The 19,687-nt window shown below is 45.0% G+C and overlaps 1 protein-coding gene across 1 annotated transcript in view; it reads left to right on the top strand.

Annotated features, from left to right (window-relative positions):
* The window catches only part of TNPO2 (transportin 2), a gene marked incomplete in the record, with an annotated part of 2,382,582 nt that overhangs the window by 1,445,121 nt on the left and 917,774 nt on the right, over nt 1–19,687 (top strand). Inside the window, 1 exon segment of the mRNA XM_044084755.1 lies at nt 8,303–8,390. Within this exon segment, the coding sequence (XP_043940690.1) occupies nt 8,303–8,390 (88 nt within the window).

Genomic DNA, 19,687 nt, shown 5'->3' with positions numbered 1-19,687 from the left:
GATATTTCAAACGGAGTTTCAGACCGAAACAGAGTTGGCTAAGTACCCGTTGGGAACATTTTGTTTTTCTTGCCTCAGTATTTGGATGTCAGAAAAAGTGAATAACTGTATTTCTTGTGGGAAACAGATACCTCATAGGGATTACCATACCTTGTGTATACCTTGCTTAGGGCCTGAGCCGCGGCGTTGTTGGTTGCCGCTCTTGTGCTAGGTTTAACAACTATTAAGAGGAGGTTAGACTGTGCCAGGTTAGTGTTTGGGAAGCGTTGCAATTATAAAATGCCGATGGATGCTCGCCCGCTTCGGCCGCCAAGAAGCGCAAGGACAAGTCAGTGAAACTTTACTATTACAGGATGTGCCTTCTCAGGAGGTAGGCCAAGCTGAGGGGGCTTCTCAGGTAACTGTTCTTCCCTCTCTTCCCAAGGTAGTTAGAGCCTCTCCTTCTGTTGCCAAAACTTCTTTGAGAGGTAGGCCTAGTTCAGCTTCAGTGGGGGCTTCTCCTAGCATTTCGGGTTCTGTACCTAAGAAACATATGCTTAAAATGGCAGAAGATTTGATTACTATGATTAGAGGTTCTATGCCCCCGCCTGATAAGAGGCCTAGGGTGGAACCGGAGTTTGATAGTTTTGAACAGTGTTCAGAGGCTTCAGAGTCTTCTGGAAGACTTGCAGGAGTATCCTACTTATTCTGATTCTGATGTGGATGATTCCACTCCTACAGCTTCTCCTCCTGAGGATTTCTCATTTTCAGAGACTCTGCATTCCATGAGGGAGCATTTTAAATGGGAAGGCCAGGATTACTCTGATTCCAGGAAAAGGCTTAGGGAATTCTTGTTTTGCCCCAGCATAGGCCTTAGCTATTCCTCCTGTGTTGAATGTGGTGGAAGATGTTTTGCAGAGGCTTCCTGAACCCTGACTCTTTGCCTCCTGCTCCTGTTAAGCCTGATAGGTATTATAGGGTGCCCAAGCTCATAAGTATTTGTTTAAGAGTCCTAGACCCAGAAACTGTTTCTCAGGGGCCTAAAGGTGTTAAAGCTTCTGTGGTTAAAAATCCTGTTCCCACTGATAAAGAGGCAAGGGCTTTGGATAGGTGGGGAAAGAAAGTGTATACTTCTTCCACTCTAGCCATGAGCGTGAGTTGAATTGTCAGTTTCACATGCTAAAATATCAAAATTATCTCCTTTCACAATTGAAGTCTAAGGTGGATGCTTTGGCGGAAGGTATTGAGTGTAAAGAGTTGCTGGATTTGGTTCATGTGTCTGAACAAGTGGGTAAGCATTCTTTGCAATGTGGTTTTGATGCTGTACAGGCCTCCTCGAGGGTGGCTGCTACTAGTTCTGTTCTTCGCAGGCATGCCTGGTTGAAGGATCAGAATTTAGCTGAGCATGTTAAGACAAGGATTTTGGATGCTCCTTTACAGTCTGATGTGTTGTTTGGATCGCCTGTGGAAGCAGTTTTAAAGAAAATGGAGGACAAAGCTAAGTCTATGCAAACTGTTAAAGATTTTTGCAGGTGCAGCCTCCAAGTTTAGTAGAAATTGGCCTGCTAAGGGGTGGACATATCCTGCTTATGATTGCCAGTCTAGGGGTAGGTCTAGACGTGGTAGGGGCAGGGCTCAAAGTTCTTTAGGCCTAGATCAGGAGTCCACCTGCTCAGACTTCTGGTGAGGGCAGGGGTCAGTCCTTCGTAAACAGACCCAATGACCTGCCTTTTCAGCTGCCAGTGGATTCTCGCCTGGCAGCTCCTTTGGGAGGAAGACTGTCTCTTTTCAAAGAAAATTGGGATTTAATTACTCAAGCCAGATGGGTGTTGGATATCAATCACCACGGTTACAGATTTTATTTCCACACAATGCCCCTTTCAAAGGCATGCCAGCGTTCCTCCTCCACAAAGAAAAGAGGCAGCAAGTTTCTCAGTTACTCCAGATGGGGCCATTCAGCCAGTCCCTGTATCAGAAAGGGGCCTAGGATTTTATTCTCGCCTGTTCCTAGTACCAAAGAAGTGGAACACGTGGAGACCAATTTTGGATTTATCTCTCCTCAACACTTATCTGGACATTCCCAAGTTCAAGATGTTGACGTTACAACAACTTTTACCTCTGCTGGGCAAAGATCACTGGATGGTAACTTTAGATCTCAAGGAAGCTTACCTTCATGTGCCTATAAGGCTAAGTTGCAGGAAGTATCTGCGGTTTCGAACTGGAAATTCTCATTATCAGTTCTCTGCATTGCCTCTTCTTATCTACTACTGCCCAGAGTATTCACAAAGGTTCTGGCTCCAGTGATAGCTTACTTCAGGCTTCAAGGAATTCAAATCTATCCTTATTTGGACGACTGCCTGATTCTGGCTCAAGAAAAGGAAGACCTTCTACAGCATCTGGAATATGTTATAGCAGTGCTAAGATGCCTAGGGTATTCTGTGAGCGAAATAAAGTCCAGTCTAGTACCCTCTCAAGACATGTGCTTTCTGGGTGTGAGACTGAATACAGCAGCCCAGATGGCCTTTTAACCCCGGACAAACAAAAGAGTCTGTCACTTTACTTCCATCAACTATCTCATCAGTCCGTGCTGACTGCAAGGACAGTCCTTCAAGCATTAGGGTTCATGGCATCTTGTATTCTGGTGCTTCCCAATGCCAAACTGCATATGAGGAAGCTGCAATGGTATCTCAAAATGTATGGACACAGCACTGCCAGGATTTGGACACTGTCATTCAAATAATACCTTGCCTTCAAAAGAATTCTTGTGGTGGGCTCAGGAATGTCACCTAAACAAACTTCTCTCTGACCCCCCCAGAGGCCGAGTCAGATTTTAACGACAGATGCCTCGGACATTGCTTGGGGAGCTCATCTAAATGGAAAGTGGATACAAGACAAGTGGCCTGTCAGACTACAGCATCTACATATCAACATGAAGGAGATGTTAGCAGTCCAGTTTGCATTAATGGCTTTCAAGGAGTTACTTCTTCCAGGGCAGGTGTTGATTCTAACCGACAACACAACTGTCATGTGGTACATCAACAAACAAGGGGGAACACATTCTTATCCTCTATGCAGGCAAGCAATGATTTTATGGGAGACTGCTAAGCTTGCAACTAACTCTTCAGGCAAGGTTTCTGCCAGGAGCACAGAACTCCTTAGCAGATGTGTTAAGCAGACAAATCATGGATCCCCACAGTGGAAACTGGATCTTCATGTATTTCAGAAATTGACAGTGTCATGGGGAACTCCAGACATAGATCTGTTCGCTTCTCCACTAAACCACCAGCTGCCAAAGTATTGCACAAAGGGGTTTCATCACACAGCTTGGAAAGTGGATGCTCTGTCTTTCAGTTGGAAAAACCTTCATGTGTATGCCTTTCCACCTCTGCCTCTTCTTCCAAAGGTACTATTAAAGGTCAGACAAGACAGGCCAAGGATGATTTTGATAGCTCCAGATTGGCCTCGGCAACACTGGTACCCACTACTACGGAGTCTGGTAATGAAGCCTCCATGGCCTTTACCTCTGATTCCTCATCTGTTATCTCAGAAGGACGGTCATCTGCTCAATGTCAAGCTTCACTCTCTTCACCTAACAGCCTGGCATATTCTCTGTTGAAACACAGCAGGTCTCAACTTCCTCAACAAGTTTTAAATGTGATTATGGAAGCTAGAAGACCTAGTACAAGGAAGGTGTACGAGAAAATGGAAGAGATTTTTATTTTGGAGTACAGCAAAGAATTTGGAGATTTCTGAGCCTAATTTGAGTGTGGCTCTTCAATATCTTACTGAGTTATTGGACAAAGGTTTGTCCTTCTCTTCCATTAAGATTCATGCTGCAGCAATTTCAGCTCACTATGATTGTGACCCACCATTGTTTTCATCCTTTGTTCAAGCAGTTTCTTAGAGGGGCAAAGAATATAAGACCCCCACGTAGAGCTCCTACTCCTGCTTGGGATCTCAATTTTGTGTTGGAAAAACTTACTCTACAACCTTTTGAGCCTGCGGCTACTGCTGAATTGAAATACTTGTCATGGAAGACTGCTTTTCTGTTGGCTATTACTTCTGCAAGAAGGGTGTCTGAGTTGCAGGCCCTTATGGCAGTAGAGCCCTTTTTGATTTTCCATAAGGATAGGGTATCATACATTACTAATCCTTCCTTTATGCCTAAGGTGGTTTCTAGTGTGGCTTTAAACCAAACTATTCATTTGCCTACTTTTTATGCAGACCCCCAAAATAATGGGGAAAAGATTTTGCACACTTTAGATGTACACAGGCAATTGCGTTATTATTTAAGCAGGACTAAGGATTTTAGGCAGTCTCAGCAGTTGTTTGTTTCTTTTGCTTTGAGTTCACAGGGCAAGCCTGTGTCAAAGCAAACTATTTCTAGGTGGATTGGCTTTTGCATTGCATTTTGTTATTCCCATCATGGCAAGGAAATTCCAGCTGGGATTAGGCCTTATTCCACTAGGGCTACTGCCACTTCAACAGCATTTCTAAGGGGGGTGGCAACTAAGGATATTTTGGAAGCAGCTACTTGGAGTTCAGTGCATACTTTCTCTAAGCATTATCACCTTCCTATTTACTCTAAGTCTAGGGCTGGTTTTGCCACAGCTGTTTTGCAAGGCATGTTGTCAGCTCCTACTTCTTTATGATTTGCCAGCCTCCCTTACCTCTGCTTTGGGATTCTACCCAATAGTAAGGACTGCAGCAATGGAAAGAAGAACATAGTACAGTTTTGTACCTACCATAAATGTAGATGTTCGAGGATTCCATTGCTGCAGTCCATTTACCTCCCTCCTTCCCCTCTGTGTTTAGGGGTGGTTGTGTAGGTGAGTTTACATGCTTATATTTTTGTATATATATTCTTGTATATATTGTACATGTTTTTGGTGCAGGTATTTTGGGCCTTGTCTTTTTAGGGTCTTCTGACATCTGGGGCAAGAAAAGACTGAGGATAGTACCCTGACCTGCTGTCGCCAGTCGCCATATGACATGCACCGAGCCTTATCTCTGGTATTATCGGCCGACTGGACGCGGACTATACCCAATAGTAAGGACTGCAGCAATGGAATCCTCGAACATCTACATTTATGGTAGGTACAAAACTGTACTTTACCTTCCCTCCAGCCCCCTGACTTCTCTAGACTTTTACCTTTCCTTCTTGTTTGGCATGTATTATATCGTGTGTTTGCTTTTTACTGGGGGTGTTCCATACCATATAATTGCTTCCTATTGTGCGGGCACCTGACATCGGGGGCAAGTAAAACTGATGTAATTGCATCTGCTGCATGTTTTATACCCCTGACGTCATGGAAGGAAGCGACTGCATCCGGCGCAGAAGTCCGAAGACTCTGGTATTCAGGCCGGCTGAGGGCTACCTGCAGGCAAATAACCCAAATGTGATGACTGCAACAGTGAATACGCACTCTAGCATCTACATTTATGGTAAGTGTACACAACTGTACTTTAATGAACTTTCCCTATATCAGGCCATCAATCTTCCTACGTTCTTCCCCTTCACCACAGTCATGCAGCAAAAGGATCCTTCACTCCTTGGATGTACATAGACAACTCTAATACTATTTGGCCAAAACCACATCAGTTTGCAAATCAGGCTCTTTGTCTCATCCCCCAAAAGCCCTGGGGCACCCTGTTTTCCAAGCAAACCATTTCCTCTTGGATCTCTAAAACTATTTCCTTTTTCTACACAGCCCATGGCAAAAGGCTCCCCTTCCCCGGGCTGTGTCCTCATCTGGGGCCTTTAAGGGTTTGGGTACAGCTGCCATTTTAGAAGCAGCTAGATGGTCAACTGTCAACACTTTCACTAAACAATACAAGTTGGACATTTCCAGGTACAGAGCAAGTTTTGCAAGGACCATTCTTCATGGCTTTGTGGAAAATTTGTTCCCCCTCCCAATACTTAGTAACATGAGCTTTTGTACTTTCCCTCATGTTATGGATACATCAGCATATGAATAGAAGGGCATAGTATAGTTGTGGAAAAAAATCTTACTATAACTTTAGATGTCCTTATTTGTATGCTGCCTTATGGTCTCCCACCCTGCCTTACCCCAACGCTTGCCTTATTCCCGAGTATCCAATCCATAGTCGCTGGTTCCCGGTGGCATTTAGTTCTGAGGTAGGTGTGTGTTGACATCTGCTTTATACCCGGTGTCCATTTTTGGCTAATGTACACCAAGTGATGGGGATCGTCACACTTATCTTCGCAGTAGCATTTATCTGTTGTGTTGTTGACTCCCCCGTCTGGCCATTAGATGCAGACTCCCTCATGTTATAGATACATCAGCATATAGAAGAGGAGGGCATCTAAAGTTGTGTTAAGATTTTACACAACTATACTTTCAGTGGTGCTTCAGCCACTACTGATTTTTTTTCCCCTATAAGTTGGCAAGTTTAGGTTTTCACTTCGTCTTTCTCTCTCCTCTTTTTACTGGAGGATGCTTGCTAGCAGTACAGGCAAACTGGCAAAACTGCACAGAGCTTATGTAACCATGGTTTTCATCATGTGCACCACTGTGGGGCATATCCATTCCAAAATGTGTGATGCCAGTCCACTGGCCCAGTAATCAAGGAACCTCCATCCTCACCACTAGTACCAGTGAGGGGCATGCACATTGGAAAGGATAACAAATACACACCAGTAAAGTCCAATTTCCCTTGAGTACACAGAGATCACAGTCAGTCTGGGGCTGGTTTCTCCCTTTCTCTCCAGATCCCCAATAAGACTCCCCACTGGCACAGCTATAGGGTACAGATTTCAGCTGAGTAATCAAGCCAAAACCTCCAGTACCCAATCTGTCCAATCAGTGATTTGTGTCCCTGCCCAAGTAGCTGACACACTTTGAGATTGTTTACATACAAACTGACATTCCTGGGGAAGGCTGGCACAGGTTCTCTAGCTATGCCCCCTCCTGTCAGCTTATAAGGCAGCAATCACTGCCACAGACTACCCTTATCAGCTACTAATAAGGCCCTTCCCAAAGGGTGACCAGTTTCACTGTGTAATATTACTGTTATCCAAATAGTAAGTGTGACCCAGGACTAAAGCTTTTGGAGTGGCTTGGACTGGATCCCTAAATACAGCAAGTAGCTAGAGCTTAAATTATCTCTACACAAAACAGCCACAATTGAAAGGTTTAAAAATATTTAAAATAAAAGCACAAGACAATACTTTTTACTTCAACGCAGTGATGTTAGAGTTCAGAAATCACAGGAACTTTAAAATAATATTGTAGAATAGTCTGACATAAATATAGGAAAGAGCTAGACTAATCTTAGTGTTTATCTCTAAGAGAAATACTAAAATCTTAGATTCCGCTTGCATACAGAGCAAGCAAGTGCTGGTGAGTGGATGATTAGATAAATTCCAAAGTTCGTTCTCTCTCTCTCTCTCTCTCTCTCTCTCGGAAAGTCTTAAATTGATAACAGTACTGCTGAGTCATTTCAGATTACATAATTAAGTTCTGATTCCGTTTCCCAGGCTCACAGAAACTCAATTTACATTTCTTAGTAAGCTGCACCTAACCAGGAAGCCACAGCAATAAAAAACCTTATACATGTAAAACCTTAGTAGTCATCTCTTAAATCAAGACAATCGAAAAATTTCCTTGGCCCAGACATCCTGTCTCCAAGCTTGAGATCAGTCATACAATGCTTGACTTATCTGCTTTCTTCCAGCTGAGTGCACTGTGGTTATAGTTTTGAAGCTCAGTACAGCATATAGTTTAATCCCACCATATAGTTCTCTACATTTGTAGAGCAAGCGTGTGGATTACATTAATATTTACAATGACACCCAATTATTTACAAAGTTCTGTTTAGCTAGGCTGGCAGGCTTTACAATGTGAAATTCTTCTTTTAAGCTTGCATTTATGATTTTTATTGGAGTAGTCTCTCCAGAACCCATCAGGAGAGCTTTTTGTAGAAATTATAAACATCTTTGATTCTCTCAAATTGAGTTGGAGATCAAAAGTACTGCTAATGTCTGCAAGTGACACCCTGAAAATCATCCGATACTGTTAATTTGCATATGTTGGCACTAGGTTTGTTTTTGACCAGAACGGTTATGAAAGGCCTTGTTTTTAGATTTTTAATCGAAGCATTTTTCTGCATTAGTGATGTTTTTTTTACTTTACCCAAGTGTAAGATTTTCTTTCATTTAACTTTTTTGCATATCCTCATATCAGTGTTTTTTCCGTTTCTTGTGTGTTCTATTCATCCAGACTGTTCCTGTGAATGTATCGAGATGACTGCTCAACCCTGGTAAACAAATATAAATTAGTACTTTGGTCTTTTATTCTAGGATACCATGCCTGAGGTCCGTCAGAGTTCATTTGCACTTTTGGGTGATCTCACCAAAGCCTGTTTTCCCCATGTCAAGCCCTGCATTGGTAAGTACTTTGTATCTAATGCATTAGATATATTGCTTAAGTTTGAGAATAGTAGATTAGCCCTGAATTTGAGTGAAAATGTATTTTCTGTCTGGGGAAGATGGGTTTGTAAATATGTAAATGAAAACTGAGATTTCCTGTGGCAGATATGTACTTCAGCTTGTGATGGCTTTTTCTTCGTATTGAAACCATGAGTTCTTATATAGAACTTGTGTTAAATTGTATTGGTGACGTTTTGATGCAGCACAACTTGATAGGTGCAGGTCTTCAAGGACTGCATAGACTACGGAACTGGGCCACATTTACGTGTGTGTGTGTGGGGGGGTGATGCACCATAGGATGTCCTGTTCTCCCTTTGCAGTATTCATAGTAGTAGGGAGTTTGCTTGCCTGCAGGACCAGACATCCGGCCAGTGTACTAAAGTCTTAGGAGCTGGGGTACGTGCAACGTTTGTCAGAGCCATAAACAGACTGCTGTAAATGTGACATCTGCACATACCCACTTCAGAACTTTTCTGCTGCAGTGATCTTTGAACCTCCGATCGCCAGCTTCGGGAAACAGTTCGTTTGACTTGGCCGTCTGCTACCGATAAGTGACCTTTTGTTTTTTTCTTGTTGCCTATTCAGCTTTTCAGACATACATGTCCACTAGAAAGGGGAAGTGTGCTTGTGGGAGACAAATTCATCAAGAACATGTATGACAAGTGTGTATTCTGTTTAGAGGAGGCCCACAAACATATGTCTTGTGAAATTTGTAAGTAGTTTGTAAAAAAAAGACTCACCGCAGCCATTTGGCTGCACTCAAACTGTATCTTGAGAACTAGAGACTCTGACAACTAGAGCTGGGTATGGAGAGTGGGGAAGGTACTTCGACTAGTTGCCTTGGAAGAAGGCTAAAAAAGTTAGGACCCACACTCATGCTGCACCTCAGGAATCCAGTGAGTGTCGAGGCAGATGCTCTCTTAGGGTCACATCAGATGTTCGTTTCTCAGCTTGTATCTAGAAGCACGATGGAAGGCTGGTTCAGTGGAAATGTTGAGTACGTCTGCTGAAGTAGACCAGCCATCGGCCCGTGAAGGTGAGGGGGAACCATGGCTCCTGACAATGGAGGGGCCTACTCCTGCTCTGCCATCCTCCCAGACGTCTGTTTGTAAATAGACCATTCTACTACTCTGAAGTGGAAACAGAAATTAAAACATACTGAACAGCAACCTGCACCTGGGTGGAAAGTTCTCTCAATCATTTCAAAGCCTTCCAGGCCCTCCAGTCACAGATCCCACTGCCTGCTCCTCCTACAGTGCAGGCCTTGAGGAATCAGAAGATGGAGTACACCTCTGAAGAATTCCTGACATACTGCTCTCAAATTGAATCCCACTAGGACTTCCTCACCCCTGAGGAAGAGGACTCTTTCAGCCCTGAGTCTTCAGGGGAAGAATTTTCTTTTGGGGATGCTCTCTCTCATGAAAGAACACTTTAAATGCCAGGCCTCAGATGTTTCAGATACAAAAAAAAGATGCTTTGAATTACTACAGATGGATCAGCCCTCCCCATCTGCTGTACCCCTCTCTTCCTTCTGGCCTTTCACAATGCCTTTCTGGCTGCTTCACAGGCCCCTGATTCTCAGCCCCTTGGTTCCAAACTCCCAGACAGGTTCTATAAAGTTCTTCAGGACACTCAGTACCGGTTCAAGAACCCCCCTGTAGTCAAGTCTCTGCTAACAGGACCTCCAGACAGCTCCCTTTCTCCTCTCTTTTCCCTGCTGACAAGGGCTGCAAGTTCATGGATAGGATAAGCAAGAAGGTCTATACTTCTACTATTGCCATTAGAGCCCTAAATTACCAAACCCACATGGCCAGGTTTGTCTTGGACACCATCTCTAAGGCTTCAGATGTTCATCGTGTTACCCTGCTGCAGTCATCACACTTGGGTTATCCTGTCATCAGGCGGTCCCGCAGTCGGCCGGAATTCCAAAGTCTTGGTCCGGCGTCGGTTGCTGTCGCTTCTTCCCTGACGTCAGTGCGCCAGGGGGTATATATAATGCATCCGACGCCATCTTCTTCAGTCTTTCTTGCCACGCGGTGCCCGAAGCAGAAGCAGTTCGCAAGTGCCGGTTGGCCGACTCCTGAGATTTTCGAATTCGAATTTCAGACCGAAGTCTTCAGTAAAGCTAAGTACCCCGTTGGGGAAACTTTTCTTGCCCCAGACCGATGTCAGAAAAAGTTAATTGTATTTATTGTGGGAAGCAAATACCTCATAAGGATTTTCATTCTTACTTGCATACCTTGCCTAGGCCCAGACCATGACGTCACTAGTTGTCGTTTTTGTGCTAGCTTTAATAAGCGTACTATAAAACGCTTTGATTTCGCACGACACTACTTCAGTAGAAAATTTAACTACACTATGCCGTCGGAGCAACCGACTACCGGCGTGTACAAAAAATGCAAGGATAAGGACAGGCAGCCTAGACCCAAGCCAGACTCCGAGGCCTCGGCTGGTCCGGTTTCCGGTTCACCGGTCTTCAGTGAGGCTCTGACGCAGCCCCTGACTACTGCAGGTCTGGAACCCGAGACCGCTTCGGAACTTTTGGCGGAAAGTACCAGGCCGACGCACCCATTTTGTTTAACCCCTACCGACAACACTGCTGAAAAAGATGTCGGTGCTGCAGAAACACCTTCGGTTTCTGAAGGCGTCTTCAGACCGACTGCGCTCACCATTAAAACGTATCCTAAGGCAAAGACTCCTATTAAACCTAAAAAGACTGCACTTCAGTCCCCTGTTCAAGGCCCCATGCCTAAGAAACAGATGCTCAAAATGGTTGAAGATTTGATCTCTTTAATCAGGGTTCCCAACCCCTTCCTGACAAAAGGCCTAGACAAGAGGAAGATTATGCATCCTCTGAACAAGTGTCCATTTCCTCAGGCTCCTCAGAGGACCAGGATTACTCCTTCTCCCCTTATGAAGATTCTGATGCTGAGGATTCCATTCCCTCAGCTTCTCCCCCTGAAGACTACTCCTTTGGGGAAACTTTACACACTGAGGGAACATTTTCACTGGGAAGGTCAAGACTACTGTGACTCAAAGAAAAAGCTCAGAGAGTTTCTTTTACTCCCCCAGCACAGACCACTTGCCACCCCCCCCCCAGTTTTAGACATTGTGGATGATGTTTACTTAGAATCCAGTTTGAACCCAGACTCTCTGCCTCCTGCTCCAGCCAAACCTGACAGATACTATAGAGTGCCTGATTCCCACAAATTTCTTTACAAAAGTCCTGTTGCTGATCCAGAGACTATTTCCCAGGGTCCCAAAGGGGCTAAGGCTTCTATGGCTAAAAATCCTGTACCCTCTGAAAGGGACGCCAGAGCTCTAGACAGGTGGGGGAAAATGGTTTACACCTCAGCCACTCTAGCTATGAGGGCAATAAATTGCCAATTTCGCATGCTAAAATATCAGCAATTTCTAATGTCTCCGTTAAAACAAAAAATGAGCACACTCCCTCAACAGTCTGAATTGAAAGAAATGCAGGATCTGTTGCATGCAACTAAACAGGTGGGCAAACATACTTTACAATGTGGGTTTGATTCTTTGGAGGCTTCCTGCAGAGCAGCTGTCACTGGGTCTGTTGTACGCAGGCATGCTTGGTTAAAGGAACAAACTCTGCCTGATCATGTTAAAGCAAAGCTTCTAGATGCTCCCTTAAAGCAGGATGTTCTTTTTGGAGTTAAAGCAGAAGAAGTCTTAAAGAAAATGGAGGATAAGGCAAAATCTATGCAGACAGTCAAAGATTTCCTACAGGTACAGCCCCCTCGCTTCAGCAGAAATTGGCCAACAAAAAATTGGTCCTTTCCAGCTACTGACAGGCCACAGAGGGGTAAATACAGACGTCCAAGAGGCAGAGGACAACTACAAGCCCAGTACAAACCTTGACAATGGGGCACTGCAGCACAGAAGGGAGGAGAAGACAGGTCCCAAACTAGCAGAAGGCAAACTCAAATGACTTGCACCTCATCTGGCCAAGCAACACTCTCTTGGCAGCCCCCTTGGGAGGAAAACTTGCACTTTTTTCAGACAACTGGCACATTGTCACAAAGAACAAATGGGTCCTAGACAATTTCACGAGGATACAGATTCCATTTTCACACCTTGCCAATGAAAAGATGAATGCCAAACTTGCCACAAAATCAATGGGCAGAGGCACAAAGACAAATTACAGCTCTCGTGGACATGAGCCATTCGCCTGGTACCTACCCGAGAGCAAGGCCAAGGATTTTACTCAAGACTCTTTCTAGTTCCCAGAAAGGACAATGCCTGGAGACCAATTCTGGACCTTTCAATTCTAAACACCTTCTTACAAGTACCCAAATTCAAGATGCTAACACTACAGCAGCTTCTTCCCATGTTGGGCAAGAAAGCATGGCTAGTAACGGACCTCAAGGAGGCATACCTGCATGTCCCTATCAGACAAAGTTGCAGAAGATACCTCAGTTTCATTGCAGGTTCAACCCATTACCAATTCTCTGCACTGCCCTTTGGCTTATCTACTGCGCTCAGGGTCTTCACAAAATGCCTGGCACCAGTAATTGCATACTGCAGACAGAGGAATTCAAATATACCCATACCTGGATGACTGCCTCATCCAAGCAGGAAGCAAGGACATCCTCTTACAACATCTGGCTTTTGTAAAACATCTAAGTTGCTTGGGGTACACAGTAAACGAAAAGAAATCAAAACTAGTACCCTCACAAAATGACATTCCTGGGTGCCAGCTTGAATACAACGGCCCAGAAGGCTTATCTGACGCCAGACAAACTACAGCTGACTCAATATTTCAAAACAATGGCAGCAAAGACCCAACTTCCTGCAAGAAAAATTCTGCAGGCCTTGGGCTTCATGGCATCTTGCATACTACTAATACCATTTGCAAAGCTGCATATGAGGAAATTAGTGGTACCTAAAAAGCATATGGTCTCAACACAGCCACAGCTTGGACAATGATATCTCTCATTCCCTGCCTACAACAGGAGTTTCTGTGGTGGTCACTGGCATGTCACCTCAACAAGGGTCAGCCTTTCACTTGCCCCCAGCCAGGCAAACTATGACAGCAGATGCATCGGACTACGCCTGGGGGGCACACATGGCAGGACAGTGCGTTCAAGGCATATGGTCTGCAGATCAAAGGAATCTGCACATCAATCAAAAAGAGATGCTAGCTGTACAGAATGCTCTGACAGCCTTCAAGAATCTATTACATCCAGGACAACTTACAATAAGGACGGACAACACCACAGTAATGTGGTACATAAACAAACAAGGGGGTACACACTCTTACCCCCTATGCAGGCAAGCAATGACCTTGTGGAACACCGCTCTGGCTTACCAAGTTCACTTACAAGCTCAATTCATGCCAGGACAAAAGAACACATTGGCAGACGACCTCAGCAGAAACATCATGGATCCCCACAAGTGAAAACTGGATCCACAATTATTTGCAATGGTAACTCAAAAGTGGGGCTTTCCAGACATAGACCCATTTGCCAGTCCTCAAAACTATCAACTAACAAAATTTTGTACAAGGACACTTCACCATCAAGCTTGGAAAGTGGACGCATTCTCATTCAGCTGGAAAAACCTGACAGTATATGCCTTCCCTCCATTGCCTCTCCTCACAAAGGTGCTTCTGAAAGTCAGAAAGGAGAGACCACGACTGATACTCATAGCCCCAGACTGGCCACGCCAGCACTGGTACCCACTATTGAGGAATATGGCCCAGGGCCCACCTTGGATTTTACCACAAACTGCCCATTTGCTCACACAGCAAAACAATCAGATTCTTCAGCCAGTTAAAAACCTTAAATCTGGCTGCATGGAAAATCACCTAAACATCCGGCCAGCTCCTCTTTCCCAAGCAGTTATGGATGTTATTCTGGAAGCTAGGAGGCCCAGCACCAGGAAGGCCTATGCAGACAAATGGAAAAGGTTTTGTGCGTGGAATCAAACTAAAGGCCAAAACACACTTCAGCCTCACCTGCCTCAGATTCTACAGTATTTAACTGAGATGTTGCACAAAGGACTTTCTTTTTCTTCCATTAAAATCCATGCATCCGCTGTTTCAGCCCACTACAACACAGAACCACCCTTATTTTCGCATCCACTTCTAAGGCAGTTCCTCAGAGGGGCAAAAAACATTAGGCCCCCCAGGAGAGCACCTACACCAACATGGAACCTCAATTTTGTTCTGGAAAAACTTGCGCTACCTCCTTTTGAACCAGCTTTCTCTGCAGATCTACAGTTCCGATCATGGAAGACTGCCCTGCTGCTAGCAATAACTTCAGCTAGAAGAGTCTCAGAGCTGCAGGCACTAATGGCAGTGGAACCTTTCCTCATTTTCCATCAAGACAAGAGTTTCTCTACGAACTAATCCTTCCTTCATGCCTAAGGTGGTTTCCAGTGTGTCTTTAAATCAAACCATTCACTTACCCACCTTCTTCCCAAACCCACAGAACAAAGGAGAAAGACTCTTGCATTCCTTGAACATTCACAGGCAACTTCGCTACTACTTGGATAAAACTAAGGCTTTCAGAAAATCTGACCAGCTCTTTGTATCCTATGCTACAGCTTCACAAGGGAAGGCTATATCAAAACAAACCATTTCCAAATGGATAGGACATTGCATTCGTTTTTGCTATACCCATTATGGAAAACCAGTTCCTGCGACCATTAGGCCCCACTCTACCAGGGCAACAGCTACATCTACAGCCTTCCTCAGGGGGGTACCAACCAAGGAGATTTTGGAAGCTGCAACTTGGAGTTCAGTACACACTTTTACCAAACACTATCACTTACCACTTTACTCTAAGACTAGGGCTGGCTTCGCCACTGCAGTTCTGCAGGGCCTTCTAGCCTCCTCTAACCCTCTATAACTCCTCCACCCATCCGTAGCTTTGGGATTCTACCCAAGTGTGATGACTGCAGCAGGGTAACACGATGAACATAGTACAGTTTTGTACCTACCATAAATGTAGATGTTCGAGTGTACACCCTGCTGCAGTCCAGGTTACCCTCCCTCCATCCCCTCTGATCTAACTGACTAAATCTATACAATACCTTCCTGATGTATTTGCTTATAGCCGGAGGGATTTTGTGTTTGTGCAAAAAAAAAAAAATTACTTTATTTGGTACTAATTACGGACCACCTTTTTGGGGGCACCTGACATCTGGGGCAAGAAAAACTGAAGATGGCGTCTGATGCATTATATATACCCCTGGCGCACTGACGTCAGGGAAGATGCGACAGCAACCGACTCCGGACCAAGACTTTGGAATTCCGGCCGACTGCGGGACCGCCTGACGACAGGATAACCCAAGTGTGATGACTGCAGCAGGGTGTACACTCGAACATCTACATTTATGGTAGATACTAAACTGTACTTTCTCTTACCTGACGTACCAGACTTGCCTAGTGCAGTTACGATGTGGTGGAAGCCTCTTCAAAGTCTGCAGCTTCAGTCTGTCCTGAGGGAGATGGTCCTGGGTGAGGCTCCAGCCCCTTCTTATGGATGTACAAGCCAAGTTGCTAGATGCTCCATTAGATACTAAGGCCCTTTTCCGTGAAGCTTCTGCAGAACTCCTCAAATCCCTACAAGAAAAGGGAAAGGAGTTGCAAAATTTAAAACTTTTACTGGTGTCACCTATTTCTAGATTTTTTAATTTTATTTATTTTATTTTGCATTTGTTGACCGGGCTAGTCTAACTGGATACATGTCCTTTTTCAGTAGAGGCCTGGGGAGATAAGCTCCAAAACAGAACAATGAAAACAACACAACAAATAAACTACAGTAAACAAGAGTCATATTGACAATGCATATTACAGGTTAAAACAGAATTCAGTGAGGACAACAACCTAGCAGTACACCCTCAAAGGCAACCTTTGTTAGGAGACAGCTCATTCTGCTCCACCTCAGGCTAAGGGACGGGAGGCAGCCTAGGAAACAAACTGAGACCTCCTTCCTCTGCCATTACCACTCCTTTTCGGAGGCAGTCTGACCAGGGTAGACCCCACAACTGTGACTCAAACCCACTACCCCCTTCCCACACCCCTGTCACTTTGGTTCACCCTCTCCTTATCCTCCTTTCGGAAGATCACCTCAGAGGACTGGGTCCTCTCCATTCAAAAAGGTTACTTTAAGACTTGGATACTACCCCCCTTCCAGGGGATACCCCAACTCCCTCCAAGCCAGCTTTGCTTCCCCTCCATCCTCAGTTACAGGCTCTGGACACCATAGAGTACCACCTCAACCGATAAACAAGGGATATGTTATTCAAGGATGTTTCTTGTCCCCAGGAAGGATGGTCCTTGGAGACCAGTCCTGGATCTCTGTCCTCAACCTTTTCCTCAAGGTTCGCACCTTCAAAATGTTCACCCTGCATCTGCTCTTACCCCTCATACCAATCCAGGCCTTTATGGTATCCCTAGATGTGAAGGACGCTTACCTTCACATTCCAGTTCACCACAACGACCGGAAACTCCTAAGTTTGTCGGTAAGTTCCTTGCATTTTCAGTTTTCTGCATTACCTTTTGGGCTCTCCACAGCCCCCAGGATGTTCACAAAGTGTTTAGCTCCAGTGATTGCCCACTGCAGAACACAGGGTATTCAGATATACCCATACCTTGATGACCTGTTAATACTGCACCAGTACCGTCATACCCTTTACCATTACCTATACCAGGTGACTAGCGCCCTGGCAGACTTGGGATTCACTGTGAAGCAAGAAAAATCCCGCATGATCCCTACACTAGACCTATTTGTCTTAAGATGCAGGATCAAAACAGACAAGATGGCAGCCTTCATCCCCTGCTAGAAAAGACATCAACCATTATTTCTGCAATCTCCTCATTCTTCAAACACTGCCAGCCAGAGAATTTGAGTCCTGGGCCACATAGTATCCTTGATAACCATGTTCGCTCTGACAAGGTTGCATACAAAAGATTCAGTGAGTACTAAGGACTCATTTGAACCAACATTCTCACCGTCTGGACACTTTGCTTCCTCTCCTGCCATGCCTGACAAAAGAACTGCAATGGTGGATTGCAGCCATCAACCTCAACTGGGGCATACCTTTGCAGATGCCTCCACCCTCACAGCAAATCTTCACAGATGCCTCAGATTGGGCCGGGGGGCGCAGTCTTACTGCACAACCACAAGCTAAAAGTACAGGGAGAGTGGCCTGCACTCAGACTAAGGGACCACATCAATGTCATTGAGGGCCATTTACTTAAGAGGATTTGTTGGAAGGTCTGTACTGTTATCAGTCACCTTGAAAGTAGTCACAATATGACTGTCTTGCGGTACATAAACAAGCGGGGGGGGGGCAAGATCCGTACCCTTTTTGCAGCCTAGCCATACAGATTTGTACCTTGGCATCAACACTCCATATCCACCTGCAAGCAGTGTACAGTCCAACAGAGAATGCAGTGGCAAACATACTCAGCAGAACCTCTGCATCTGAAGATACAGAAGGACAAACCAAAAATCTTGCTTGTGACTCCCTACTGGCCAAAGACAGCATTGTTTTCCCCTTCACCTTTTAGCCAAGGGCAGTCATTACAGGCTACCCTTGCACCTTGTGGTTGAAAGGCATACACCTTAACCACTGTACCACTTGGCCTTTCACCGTTCAGACCTACTCATACAAGACAAGGGGGATCCCTCATACACCCTCAGATGACCAACCTCAAACTCACTCTGTGGGTGATAGGGTTCTGATCCCTTTCAGACACCTATACTCAGAGGACATACTCGATGCCTTGTAGGAGGCCAGGAAACCTAGTACCAGGAGAAATTGTCAAAATGGAAGATTCTCCAGGTAATGTCAAAGAAAAAAAAACACGACTCTTTATAGGTTCATAGGTTTATACTAGGCTATCTGCCCTAAGGCATTTATAAGCCTAGCCCAAATTATTGTGGCTTACGCCACCCCTTATATGAAAAAATACTGTGCCCATTAGTTTGTTGTGCCTCTGTCCAGCAGTGACCCAGAGATGATTCCCGGGGTAAACCTACGATCTCCCATCCACAGGTCTAGATTTCTCTTGAACAGAGTCAGCGAGGTGCTCTGCCTCACATGGACCGGGATTTTATTCCACAGCATAGGGAGTCTCTGAGTGATAAATCTATCCCTCCAGCACGTCCTATTTATATCCGTGCTAAGGTTTAAGTCGCTTTCTAGTGGTTTTGGTGGATTTGGATTTTTTGAGGTGGAGCATGTCCATTAATTCCGGGTTGGACATGGCCTTGTATGTCAGGCAGATGTCACCTCTGAGCAGACGGTATGCGACTGAATAGAGCTGGAGTTTCTTCAATCTGGCAGCATATGACAGATTTTGGAGTCCCTTTATCCTTTTGGTGAGGAACTTTTGGGGTCTCTCCAATTGCTGCAGATGTCGGGTGAGATGCATCCTGAATGGGGCATTGTACTCTATCATTGGTCTGATAAGTGAAGAGTACAGGGGAACAATGACCTCACTAGATCTGGATGTGAATCCCTTCATGATCAGGTGGGTAATGTAGAAGGTCTTTCTAACCACTTTAGCAATGTGAGTGTCAAAAGAAAGGCCACTGTCAACCTGGGTCCCCAGGTCCTTGATAACCTCTTCTGTGCTTAGTGGATTGCCACCTATATGGTAGCTTGGGGTTACCTTGTTTTTCCCGAAGGGTATGACTATACATTTTTTGGCGTTTAACTTCAGGCCATGGCTCTGGCACCAGCTATCTGTTTCCGTGAGTCCCTTCTGAAGGATATCCGTGTCCGATGCACTTTCCACTATGGCCAGTTTGCAGTCATCTGCAAACTTTGTCAGCCAAAGTCCTCCCATGTTGGCCTGTACTTCTGAGAAGTAGATGCCAAACAATAGGGGGCCAAGGACCGAGCCCTGTGGGACACCACTTGTGACCGGCTTGGAGTCTGACACAGCGCCAGCAACTCTAACCCTATGGGTTCTGTCCTTAAGCCAGTTTGCAACCCATCTTGTGACATATGGGTTTACATTTAAGCTGGTAAGTTTTTCTACAATACCCGAGTGGGGTATTGTGTGAAAGCCTTTGCAAGGTCAAGGTAGGCTGTATGGACTGCCTTTCCTCATCAATGGCCTTGGTGACTATTTGAAGAAGTCGACCAAGTTCAAAAGGCATGATCTTCCCTTGACAAAGCCAAACTGGGTCGGGTCCAATGTCTGCAAGTCCCCTATATCTTTGTTTATGAGCTCCATTATGATCCTCTCCATAGCTTTGCAGACTAGACTTG

Source organism: Protopterus annectens, chromosome 9.part0 (assembly GCF_019279795.1).
Source record: "Protopterus annectens isolate FY-2018-M chromosome 9.part0, PAN1.0, whole genome shotgun sequence".
Lineage (NCBI taxonomy): Eukaryota > Metazoa > Chordata > Ceratodontiformes > Protopteridae > Protopterus > Protopterus annectens.
Note: the sequence above shows the minus strand (reverse complement) of the source record. Positions and strands in the feature narration are given on the sequence as shown.